Source organism: Oncorhynchus masou, chromosome 28 (assembly GCF_036934945.1).
Source record: "Oncorhynchus masou masou isolate Uvic2021 chromosome 28, UVic_Omas_1.1, whole genome shotgun sequence".
Classification (NCBI taxonomy): Eukaryota; Metazoa; Chordata; class Actinopteri; order Salmoniformes; family Salmonidae; genus Oncorhynchus; species Oncorhynchus masou.
This window is the reverse complement of record NC_088239.1, coordinates 22,260,213-22,273,763: the sequence shown is the minus strand read 5'-3', so window position 1 is coordinate 22,273,763 and position 13,551 is coordinate 22,260,213. Positions and strand designations below refer to the sequence as shown.

Below are 13,551 nucleotides of genomic sequence, written 5' to 3'. Positions count from 1 at the left end.
GCGAAAAGTGCAAACCAATCCCAGAACAACAGCAAAGGACATTGTGAAAATGCTGGAGGGAACTGGTCTGATGAAACAAAAATAGAACTGTTTGGCCTTGATGACCATCGTTATGTTTGGAGGAAAAATGGGGAGGCTTGCAAGCCGAAGAACACCATCCCAACCGTGAAGCATGGGGGGTGGCAGCATCATGCTTTGCTGCAGAAGGGACTGGTGCATTTCACAAAATAGATGGCTTCATGAGGAAGGGAAATTATGTGGATATATTGAAGCAACATCAGTCAGGAAGTTAAAGCTTGGAAACATACTTCCATAGTTGTGGCAAAATGGCTTAAGGACAAAGTCAAGGTATTGGGAGTGGCCGTCACAAAGCCCTGACCTCAATCCTATAGAAAATATGTGGGCAGAACTGAAAAAGCGTGTACGAGCAAGGAGGCCTACAAACCTGACTCATTTACACCAGCTCTGTCAGGAGGAATGGATGAGATGGATGAGAGAAATACAAGCTGAAATAAATCACTCAACTATTATTCTGACATTTCACATTCTTCAAATAAAATGGTTATCCTAACTGATCTAAATCAGGGAATTTTTACTTGGATTAAATATCAGGGATTGGGAAAAACTGAGTTTAAATGTATTTGGCTAAGGTGTATGTAAACTTCCGACTTCAACTGTAGGTATTTGTAGTCAGAACCGTCCAGAGTGGTGATGCTAGTCGGGCAAGCGGGTGCGGGCAGCAATCGGGTTGAAGAGCATGCATTTCGTTTTACTAGCATTTAAGAGCAGTTGGAGGCCACGGAAGGAGTGTTGTATGGCATTGAAGCTAGTTTGGAGGTTAGTTAACACAGTGTCTAAAGAAGGGCCAGATATATACAGAATGGTGTCGTCTGCGTGGAGGTGGATCAGAGAATCACCAGCAGCAAGAGCGAAATCGTTGATATTTACAGAGAAAAGAGTCTGCCGGAGAATTGAACCCTGTGGCAACCCCATAGAGACTGCCAGAGGTCCGGACAACAGGCCCTCCGATTTGACACACTGAACTCTATCAGAGAAGTAGTTAGTGAACCAGGCGAGGCAGTCATTTGAGAAACCAAGGCTATTGAGTCTCCCGATAAGAATACGGTGGTTGACAGCGTCGAAAGCCATGGCCAGGTTGATGAAGACTGCTGCACAGTACTGTCTTTTGTCAATGGTGGTTATGATATCGTTTAGGACCTTGAGTGTGGCTGAGGTGCACCCATGACCAGCTCGAAAACCAGATTGCATAGTGGAGAAGGTACAGTGGGATTGTAAATGGTCGGTGATCTGTTTGTTAACTTGGTTTCGAAGACTTTAGAAAGGCAGGGCAGGATGGATATACAGTGAGGGAAAAAAGTATTTGATCCCCTGCTGATTTTGTACATTTGCCCATCAATGCAAATCAATTTATAACATTTTGACATGGGTTTTCTGGATTTTGTTGTTGTTATTCTGTCTTTCACTGATCAAATAAACCTACCATTAAAGTTATAGACTGATAATTTCTTTGTCAGTGGGCAAATGTACAAAATCAGCAGGGGATGAACTACTTTTCCCCCTCACTGTAGGTCTGTAACAGTTTGGGTCTAGAGTGTCTCCCTCTTTGAAGAGGGGGATGACCACGGCAGCTTTCCAATCTTTAGGGATCTCAGACGATGCCAAAGAGAGGTTGAACAGCTTAGTAATAGGGGTTGCAACAATTTTGGCGGATCATTTTAGAAAGAGAGGGTGCAGATTGCCTGATTTGTAGGGGTTCAGATTTTGTAGCTCTTTCAGAAGATCTGGATATGGGTGAAGGAGAAGCGGGGGGTGGCTTGGGCAAGTAGCTGCGGGGGTGCAGAGCTGTTGGCCGGGGTAGGGGTAGCCATGCTCTTATTCACCATGAACTTTAGTGTCCCAAAACTTTTTGGAATTAGTGGTACAGGATGCAAATTTGTTTGAAAAAGCGAGCCTTTTGTTTTCCTAACTGACTGCGTAGATTGGTTTTTGACTTCCCTGAAAAGTTTTGTGGGGGCTATTCGATGCTAATTCAGTACGCCACAGGATGTTTTTATGCTGGTCAAGGGCAGTCAAGTCTGGAGTGAACCAAGGGCTACATCTGTTTTAGTTCTACATTTTTTTAAATGGGGCATGCTTATTTAATATGGTGAGAAAAGCACTTTTAAAGAACAACTAGGCATCCTCTACTGACGGAATGAGGTCAATGTCCTTCCAGGATACCCAGGCCAGGTCGATTAGAAAGGCCTACTTGCTGAAGTGTTTTAGGGAGCGTATGACAGTGATGAGGGGTGGTCATTTGACCGCGGACCCATTACGGACGCAGGCAATGAGGCAGTGATTGCTGAGATCAGTGATGCAGAGGTGTATTTAGAGGACAAATTGGTCAGAATGATATCTATGAGTGTGCCCATGTTTACGGATTTAGGGTTGTAGCTGGTAGATTCCTTGATCATTTGTGTGAGATTGAGGGCATCTAGTTTAGAATGTAGGACGGCCGGGGTGTTAAGCATATACAGTTTAGGCCACCTAACAGTATGAACTCTGATGATAGATGGGGGGCAATCAATTCACATATGGTGTCCAGGGCACAGCTGGGGGCTGAGGGGGGTCAATAACAAGCGGCAACAGTGAGAGACTTATTTCTGGAAAGGTGGATTTTTAGAAGTAGAAGCTCAAACTGTTTGGGCACAGACCTGGATAGTATGACAGAACTCTGCAGGCTCTCTCTGCAGTAGATTGCAACTCCTTTGGTAGTTCTATCTTGACGAAAAACTAATTGCAAAGGCGGGCAAATCCAGTTCAGAAAGTTAAACAAGCATAGCGAGTAGCTACCGAACGTCATTTTCGGTGAGTGTGGACATTTACAAGCAAAAGTGAACGAGAGAAATTGGGAAAATCAACTAAGTTGACGCATGCTTTTCTGAAGGAAGAGCAGCATGTGTACAGGAGGAGAGAAGAATAGAGGAGGGGGAAAAAATGCTAGTAGGAAGAACAAGGAAAAGATGGCAACTCATCCAGAGCCCTGACTTCAGTCGGAAAGCCATTAGAAGAGATCTGATGGCAAATATTTAGTAGTAACATCATCCCCTCATGTGCACCGCACAACAGACTCGCCGATAGATATAGAACACTATGGACTCACCAGCTCACTTTCTCCCATTATGCTATTTACAAACAAACACGTGACTGGCTCAACTATTCTGGGGAACTATGGAAACTGCATGATTTAAAATAAATGTGACAGGTAAAATGAAGAACGCAATCTGCTTTATCTCCTAAGTTCACTGCAGGTAATAACTTAAAAGTAGCTACAAATATTCACATTTATAGAAAAACGTCAAAGTAATAGTTGATGATATTGAAGGTATTGAAAAACCATCCCGTGGCTTTTTCCAAATACCCCACACGGTATACCGGCCACGCCTAACGCACAGCCAGACCACAGACACAGCCAAGAACTTTCTATTCAGCGTCAATACCGCATACAACCAAGACAATAGTAACGTGCCTGTATGTGTAGCCTAAGACTACATAATATAGCCTAATTCTGCTAGCACCATGGACAGAGTCAGAACGAAGGCTAAGGTTAAGTGTGTGCTGCAATGCTAAAGGCAGCGCTACCGTGTTTAAGCATCTTGGACAGTGACACACAACCTTGATGTAAGGTTAATCCAGGGATAACAAAATCTAATCTATGAGGATTTAATTTTGACAACAACCAATCATATTCACAAAGAGTACTATTTGTCTGATCTAATGCAGGCCTTGAACATGGCCTTATGATTTGTTCTGCACATAAAAAAGGGTAAGGCCAACCTCCTTGTTTGATCATGGATATGCAGCCCATTCTCTTAGGACCAATTTCCAATCTACAATAAACACTGTAGGACAAGGGGGTACATGGCCTATGTTATGCAAAACAAACAATTGAGATCAATTTAAAGGACCAGCTCATATTACTGAAAGCATAGGCTTATGGAGCACAGCAGGCCTGACTACTAACCACTAGGAACATTGTGCTGGAGTTCACAATTCCCACTGCAGCCAGGCATGGAGAGCTCAACAGAGAAACAAACATTCACTGTTTAACACAACAATAGGAGGGAGAGAGAGGGTGGGCTGTGAGAAGTGCTACTGTATTGCATGCTGCAGTATATTCTGCCGGAGAGCTGATGTGTTGTTAAAATGGATAGTTCACGCTACAGCCTGATTCTAAAATGTATTAAAAGGTTCTCATCAATGTACACACAATACCCCATGACAAAGCAAAAACAGGTTTAGTCATTTTTGCAAATGTATTCAAAATTAAAAACAACGGTACCTTATTTACATAAGTATTCAGACCCTTTGCTAGGAGACTCGAAATTGAGCTCAGGTGCATCCTGTTTCCATTGATCATCCTTGAGATGTTTCTACAACTTCATTGGAGTCCACCTGTGGTAAATTCAATTGATTGGACATGATCTTGAAAGGCACACACCTGTCTATATAAAAAGGTCCCACAGTTGACAGTGCATGTCAGAGCAAAAATCAAGCCATGAGGTCAAAGGAAGTGTCCACAGAGCTCCGAGACAGAATTGTGTCGAGGCACAGATCTGGGGAAGGGTACCAAAAAATGTCTACAGCATTGAAGGTCCCCAAGAACACAATGGCCTCCATCATTCTTAAATGGAAGAAGTTTGGAACCACCAATACTCTTCCTAGAGCTGGCCGCCTGGCCAAACGGAGCAATCAGGGGAGTAGGGCCTTGGTCAGGGAGGTGAGCAAGAACCCAATGGGCTCTCTGACAGTGCTCTAGAGTTCCTCTGTGGAGATGGGAGAACCTTCCAGAAGGACAACCATCTCTGCAGCACTCCACCAATCAGGCCTTTATGGTAGAGTGGCCAGACGGAAGCCACACCTCAGTAAAAGGCACATGACAGCCCGCTTGGAGTTTGCCTAAACAAGATTCTCTGATATGTTGAAACCAAGATTGAAATCTTTGGTCTGAATGCCAAGCAAAAACACCCGGAGGAAACCTGGCAACATCCCTACAGTGAAACATGGTGGTGGCAGCGTCATGAGGTGGGGATGTTTTTCAGCGGCAGGAACTGGGAGACTAATCAGGAACGAGGACAGGTGAACGAAGTAAAGTACAGAGAAATCCTTGATGAAAACCGTCTCCAGAGCGCTCAGGACCTCATCAGACTGGGGTGAAGGTTCATCTTCCAACAAGACAATGAATCGAAACACACAGCAAAGACAATGCAGGAGTGGCTTCGGGACAAGTCTCTGAATCTCCTTGAATGGCCCAGCCAGAGCCCGGACCCAATCAAACACTCCCCATCCAACCTGACAAAGCTTGAGAGGATCTGCAGAGAAGAATGGGAGAAACTCCCCAAATACAGGTGTGCCAAGCTTGTAGAGTCATACCCAAGAAGACTCGAGGCTGTAGTCGCTGCCAAAAGGTCCTTCAACAAAGTACAGAATAAAGGGTACAGAATATATATATACACACACTAAAAAAAATATATATATATATATACACACACACACACACACACACATACATACCACACTAAAATTTGTTTAAAAACAAACAACAAAAAAACATTTTTGCTTTGTCATTATGGGGTATCTTGATGGAGAAGAAAACAATTTAATCAAAACGATCAAAACACTTGAGGTGAAGGATCAATCGGTTTACTTTATGGAGGGAAGGGAAAAATACAGCCGAGGAGAACCTATTTTGTCAAATTCTCCAAAAGAGTTATAGGAGGCAGGTAAGTTGCCCAGAACAAAGATTGACTGTAAGAGGTTGTTAGGTCATAAATCACGGCTAAAGAGCTTTGCGTTTGGCCGCTGGATGATCGTCCACTTTATAGCACACAAACTCTTGCTTTGTGCTTTCCTCCTTTCAGACCTGCTTCCTAGCTGCAGCTTTTCTCAATGCAAAGCCTAACATTAAAAACTAGTAGCTACTCTTTATAAATTTCAGACTCAGTTTATAATGTATACTGAACTAAAATATAAAAACTCAACATGCAACAATTAAATATTTTACTGAGTTACAGTTCATATAATGACATGTACATAAATTCATTAGGCCCTAATCTATCGATTTCACATGACTGGGAATACAGATATGCATCGGTTTGTCAGATATGCATCGGTTTGTCACAGATACCTTAAAAAAAAGTAGAGGTGTGGATCAGAAAACCAGTCAGTATCTGGTGTGACCACCTTTTGCCTCATGCAGCTCAACACACCTTCATCGCACAGAGTTGATTAGGCTGTTGATCTCGTCACGCTGTCTCTGTGCATTCAAATGGATTCATGCCTGCCCATACCATATCCGCCACCATGAGTCACTCTGTTCACAGCGTTGACATCAGCAAACCGCTCGCCCACACAACGCCATACATACGGTCTGCCATCTGCCCGGTACAGTTGAAACTGGCATTCATCCGTAAAGGAGGATAATTCGCCAGCGTTCCAGTGGCCCTCAAAAGGTGAACATTTGCCCACTATAGTCGGTTACAACACCAAACTGCAGTCAGGTCAAGACCCTGGTGAAGACGACGAGCACGCAGATAATCTTCCCTGAGACGGTTTCTGACAGTTTGTGCAGAAATTCTTCAGTTGTGCAAACCCACAGTTTCATCAGTTGTCCGGGTGGCTGGTCTCAGACCATCACACAGTTGAAGAAGCTGGATGTGGAAGTCCTGGGTTGTGAGGCCGGTTGGACGCACTGCCAAATTCTTTAAATTGACATTGGAGGCGGATTATGGTAGCGCAATTAACATTAAAGTCTCTGGCAACAGCTCTGGAGGACATTCCTGCAGTCGGCATGTGCACACTCTGTCAAAACTTGAGACATCTGTGGCATTATGTTGTGTGACAAAACTGCACATTTTAGAGTGGCCTTTTATTGTCCCCAGCACAATGTGCACATGTGTAATGATCATGCTGTTTAATCAGCTTCTTGATGTGCCACACCTGTCAGGTGGATGGATTACCTTGGCAAGGGAGAAATTCTCACTAACAGGGATGTAAACAAATGTGTGCAATTGAGAGAAATAAACATTTTGTGCATATGGAACATTTCTTGGATCTTTTATTTTAGCTCATAAAACATGGGACCAACACTTTACATGTTGCGTTTATAGTTTTGTTCCGTATAGAAATACATTTTTCATACAAGCCATGTTGGCACCAAATGTTCCTTGACCTGAACACCTCAATTACAATATAAAAATGACTTTCTCTAGGGCTGTGTGGGAACTTTCATTGCTCCCTGGTTGCCCCCTCAATCTCATCCAAACCACGACCCACTCTGCAGGTAGCCCTGGGCCAGACAAGTGAGAGTGAGTGAGTGAGTGAGTGAGAGAAAGAGAGCGCCTAAGAGAGCTAAAGAGAGGAGGGGTGAAGTGTAATTCTGGTTTATTGGGTTATTTTATGGAGCCTTCTGCCTTTCTCTCCCCCGGGGTCTAGGTACTGTTGCTGACAGTGAGTAAACACACAACACCAACCGAGGAATTAAGTTAAGAACATAACTTATTTTAACTGCACAGGTGACTGACGATCCCTCTGGCTCTTTTACCGTGTCCCCTGATATTTCCTTCTCTGTTTGATTGATGTAACCCAACAAAATATTGGCCTGAGGACCAGACTACAGTAGCCAAGCCTCTCAGGAGCAGGAAAAGAGATATGATGTCAGGCCGGGTCTAAGTGTATTAGGGCAGGCTATCCACTCAAAGTGCAGAACCTATTTGTCAATCCCCATAACAGCATCAAGGTTGAGAGGTAAGGACTCAAACTTTATGAATCTAATGCATGAGCTGCTGAGCATGACATTATCCCTGGTATCTCCTGTCACACTTGTGAATGATCTCAATTCAGTCCAGGGCTCCAGACTAGCTAGCAGCAGCCTAAAGGCCAAGTCATTAGACAGGCAGGTTTGAGGCTGTGGGGGCTTATGACTAGGTGACCGTGGCAAGAAGCATTGTGCTGGACAGAGAGGGCCAGAGGGAAATTCTAAAAGGCTTTAGGGGGAGGGTCACAACTCACAACACAAAATGGCTTGGGAAACCACTGGGTATTAATGAAAATAAAAAGATGGAGACCAAATGGCCTACAGTCTCCTCTATTTTTGTCTTGTAAGTCAGTAGCCTTGGCTTGAGCGAGCCGGCAAAACTTATAGGAGCAGGCACTCTCCTGTTTCTGTAGCTTGAGGGAACTTGATGTACAAGTACACCCCCGAGTGCCAAGCATTGCCGCATCGGGGAACGAACTTCCAACCTTTCAATCTCAGGGCGGACACATAACCACAAGGCCACCGAGTTGTAGTCTTGCATGACAAAATGATTTGTCTCCAAGGCTAGGTCACGTGACTACATGATGTGTTATGACCATTATGTCATAGATTTCAAGGCTGTGACGATACCAGTATCGCAATATTTCTTCCATGGCAAAAGTGAAGACACGATGCAGATCAAACTCTTTTGTCCTTTAAAAACCTGCTGTATGTAAAATATTGTGTGCTATAGCTTGGAAAATAAATAAATGTGACTCTGTATGAAACATAATTAACTTTGTTACCAACATGAGGGCTGTTTTCTAAAAAAGTAAAATGAGCTTTGTGCTTTGTTTCCTTGCCACGATACTAATGAGTATAAAGGCTGAGAGGGCATTAAATGATTAGCCACAATACTGTCCGGAGCCGGCAATGACAACTGTTTCTTGAGTCATAATTGTACCCCACTGCCAAAACAGATCCACACGAAAGGCCTCATTAGCAGTTAGATGATATTACTTTTCTTAGGGGGAGCTGCAGTTCAATATGTCACAATTCAATCCATCACTGTATAAGGGCCATATACCTCCTACACCAGCCTTGCTAATCGTCTAAATCATCTCTAAAAGCCCTTTCCTCCAGACCACTCTTTCCTCCACGGGACCAGGGATTTGCTGCATTGGTGTGAGAAGTGGGATGTCACTACCATGAGGCTATCTGTCATATTGGGAACGGCTACAGGTAAAATGAAGACATCCAAAGGAGCCTGTGGAAACTGGAAGTTGTGCCATTAACATAGCGCACAAGTAAACACCATTAGCGCACGACAAAACAACGACAGCCAATCGCCAATTTCATACTGAAGCTCTGGTTGATAACACTACTCTGTGGATATTTTGTCTCACGTTCATACCTGCAAAAAGACGAACTACACAGACAACCTGTAAAGTATATTTTATTTAGCATTCTGGCTTGTAGAGGTCGTGAGAGGAAACTTTCCTTGTCGAAACGCTCATTTCTACCCTACATAGAATTCTAAGCAATTCAACGTCGTTGGGTCTTCAGGCTAATAATGTGTCAGAGTAGTGTGGGCTCTGTGCAGGAATGGTCTGAGTGACTGTTATTACTGAGTAATGTGGTGTTTACTGACTAATAGCAGTCACAATGGGGCTAGAGTTGTCTAATACTGCACTTTTAGTTAGAGCTCTTCAGAATGTCAAAGATGCACTTGTGGCATGCGCAAGTGAATCATAACAGCTACGTTACAATTTAGCCAGATACAGCAGCTACTTATGGCAAATAAATGTTAACAAAGGGGCTCTTACCTTTCCATTTTCGCCGAAAGGCTCGTTGCGGTCACTGTCCATTCCTGAATTGGAAGATGTGAAGACTCCTTGGTCCCAGTCGGGGTACGGGTTGATAAAAGATCTTTCCTCCATCTCCGCTTCCGTAGCCGACACTAATTTCAATCTTTTGGACATGTTGTCTCCCATTTTAACGGCAACTCGTCAAGGCCAAAATGTATACGGACTCCCTGTTGGTAGACAGTAAAGCGCGTTTCAAAATGAGGAAATCTAATTTTCCAATAGATTTCGCTTGTGGACCGTGTCTCTGAATAGATCTGCCGAGTTTAATATTGGCCTCTGTAGTGTGATATAAGAGATAAGTATTCTCATATAAAAGAAATAGGCTACATTTGGAGTCCAGACACCTGTGGAAAATTGATGCTACTAAACTAATGGTGGCTATCCATCCCTTATCCATTCACCTTGGATAGCTAGTTTATGATAAGGAAATTATTCTCAGAACTCAAATAGCAATAAAAGGCCGTTCCTGAATAAAAAGTTAAGTTAATCTGAATCAGCGCAAGTTTATAAATTTACTTTATATAAAACATATTAATTTACTATCAAATAATTTGCTAGACTTCTATAATGCATTTATAAAACTGGCGGAGAAGTATGTATATTGGCTAATGACAAACAAAAACGTAAGATATGAAAGCCTGAATACATAGCCTATGCCTACTTTAACAAATGCAACGTGATCACACGTTTGGTTACATATGACTTTATCCTAAATATAACAATGTCACAAGGTTTTGTATAACTGTCCGTTACTGCAGCAAGTACATTCTCAATGGACAAAATCAAACCCCCAATTCGACACAAATAGCCTATTAATGAACATAAAAACGCGGCAGCCTTACCTATTTTTTTATATCAAATAATGACCATGCAATTAATTTCGTTTGTCTTCAGCCGTTGCAAGCGCTTCATCGATGCAGGAGGATAGATGGACCACAGTCGTAGCAGCCTTCAAAGCATCCAGAATGATTTCAGCATTAACACATGAATGCAGTTTTGTGATAGGCTCTCCTCATCCATTTCAGTCCTGTAAAACGTTATCAATTCTCGGAAATTAAAGCAGTTATTGAATACAGATAAAAGCATGTAAAATACTTTACTCTCTCAACGATATTAGTTCGCATCTTCTCTCATCATCATGTTCGGGATCCCACTTTCGTTGTCGGTGAGAGAGGTTTTTAAATTCAGAAATCCTACTGGTTGACGAGCTATGGGAGGCTACGGGAGACAGCCCACCAGTCCTGCAATAAGCAGCTGTCTCGTGCCGATCTGGACCAAATTTGAGTCCTAGCCTCTGAGGAAACAGATGGTGTTTCTGCTGAGTACTGATTTGGCGCACGCACACAGATTATACTACCACAAACAAATCTATAAACACCCCTGTGTGCCTCCATCCCTTCCCTCGCTCTCCCTTCCCATTAATTAATGGCTTTAGTTGTCCCCCACGATGAAATCGGGGAGGGGAATGTGGATTTGTCTCTGTTCCTCCGTTTGTACCTTAGTCACACGCGATATCTCTGACAGCACTGGGCCGATTTTGACGAAACTTGGTTGAATAATGGGTCTTACCATAGAGATCCGGCATATACACTAATTTGCCCAGGGCGGGAGCTATAGTAATTAACTGGCGTGTGTTAGTCACAAGCGATATCTCAATTGGTACAAAGGGGGCGCTGCATCATTCGTGTGGGACAACATGTTTACTGTTGTTTTCATTGACATGGGCACGTGATTCTGCTGAACAATGCAATCCTATTCTCTTCTGCATCCTCTGTGCATTTCTCAGCCAAAATAAGTTACTTTGTTTAGTTTTTTGTATTAGACAAAACGGAGCATGCTCAACTTTCTTGTGGGTCAGGTTATTTCCACAGATGAGTGCTTTGACAGACTATTATCTGGGAATAGTGTTGGAAAAATTACCCAATTGTCATACTTGAGTAAAAGTAAAGATACAGTAATAGAAAACGACTCAAGTAAAAGTGAAAGTCACCCAGTAAAATACTACTTGAATATAAGTCTTAAGTCTTTGGTTTTAAATATACTTAAGTATCAAAAGTAAATGTAATTGCTAAAATATACTTAAATATCAAAAGTAAAAGAATACAACATTTCAAATCCCTTATATTAAGCAAACCATGATTTTCTTTGAAAAATATATATATTTACAGTTAGTAAAGGGCACACTCCAACACTCAGAATTATTTTACAAATGAAGCATTTGTGTTTAGTGTGTCCTCCAGATCAGATGCAGTAGGGATGACCAGAGATTTTATCTTTAAGAGCGTGAATTTGACAATTTTCCTGTCCCTCTAAGCATTCAAAATGTAACAAGTACATTTGGGTGTCAGGGAAAATGTATGGAGTAGAAAGTACATTATTTTCTTTAGGAATATAGTGAAATGAAAGTTCTCAAATATGAATAGTAAAGTACAGATACCACAAAAAATGACTTAAGTAGTACTTTAAGTATTTTTACTTAAGTAATTTACACCACTGTCTGGGAGTAATACACATCTTCCTTAGTTAGGTAGCCTATGTCATCACCAAAGCCATTGCAGAAAGGATTAACATAAAACAAATGAAACAAGTCTGAACACACGAAAGGCATTTGATTCCGCCATTTTTCATCTCGACTTGCCCTTATCTCTGCGCTAGTGCTTAATGAGCATGTTGATAACAGTGTGAAATACAATATTAGCAATTTGACCACTCACACCTTCTATAGAAGCAATCAGTTAGTTTGTCCCTAGTTACAAGGTATTATATTTTGCTTTGTTCTACCAGCTATTGTTTCTGCCCCATTCAATTTGCAAATTCATTCATTAAAAACCTCTCAATGTGATTTTCTGGATTTTTTTTCTCATTTTGTCTGTCATAGTTGAAGTGTACCTATGAGGAAAATTACAGGCCTCTCTCATCTTTTTAAGTGGGAGAACTTGCACAATTGGTGGCTGACTAAATACTTTTTTGCCCCACTGTAGCTGTCAACCAGCAAAGAGGGGCTGGAATGTCATGTATTAGGCCTATACATAGACTACATGCGAGAACAGGGATGTAGGTTAATACATTCAGCCAGGGGGCTTGTGAATGTATGCTTAATGTATGGCATATGTAGACGTGAGAATAATCAATACAGTACGTGGGTGTCCAATACAGTGCATTCAGAATGTATTCAGACCCCTTGACTTTTTCCACTTTGTTACGCGAGTGCCTTATTCTAAAATGGATTATTAAAAAACAAAAAATCTACACACAATACCCCATAATGACTAAGCGAAAACAGGTTTGTAGAATTTTCTGCAAATGTATTAAAAATAAAAATCCGAAATACCTTATTTGCGTAAGTATTCAGACCATTGACTATGAGACTCAAAATTGAGCTCAGGTCCATCCTGACTCCATTGACCATCCTTGAGATGTTTCTACAACTTGATTCGAGTCTACATGTGGTAAATTCAATTGATTTGACATGATCTTGAAAGGTATACACCTGTCTATATAAGGTCCCACAGTTGACAGTGCAGAGAAAAAAACCAAGCCATGAGGTTGAAGGAATTGTCCGTAGAGCTCCGAGACAGGATTGCGTCGCTGCTCAGATCTGGGGAAGGGTACAAAAACATTTCTGCAGCATTGAAGGTCCCCAAGAACACAGTGGCCTCCATTGTTCTTAAATGGAAGAAGTTTGGAACCACCAAGACTCTTCCTAGACCTTCCTGAAGGACCACCATCTCTGCAACATTCTACCAATCAGGCCTTTGTGGTAGAGTAGCCAGACGGAAGCCACTCCTCAGTAAAAGGCACATGTCAGCCCGCTTGGAGTTTGCTAAGCATCACCTAAAGCACTCTCAGATCATGAGAAACAAGATTATCTGGTCTGATGAAACAAAG

At 42.2% G+C, this 13,551-nt stretch overlaps 1 protein-coding gene across 1 annotated transcript in view; it reads right to left on the bottom strand.

The window, feature by feature from the left end:
- lancl2 (LanC lantibiotic synthetase component C-like 2 (bacterial)) overlaps positions 1 to 10,995 on the bottom strand; it is an 80,706-nt gene extending 69,711 nt beyond the window's left edge. Inside the window, exons 1-3 of the mRNA XM_064941593.1 lie at positions 10,764 to 10,995; positions 10,506 to 10,612; positions 9,622 to 9,830 (exon numbers count right to left, since the gene is read on the bottom strand). Coding sequence (XP_064797665.1) covers positions 9,622 to 9,789 — 168 coding nt within the window. The 5' untranslated portion in view covers positions 9,790 to 9,830; positions 10,506 to 10,612; positions 10,764 to 10,995. The remainder of the gene's footprint in view (positions 1 to 9,621; positions 9,831 to 10,505; positions 10,613 to 10,763) is intronic.
- Positions 10,996 to 13,551: the final 2,556 nt, after the last annotated feature.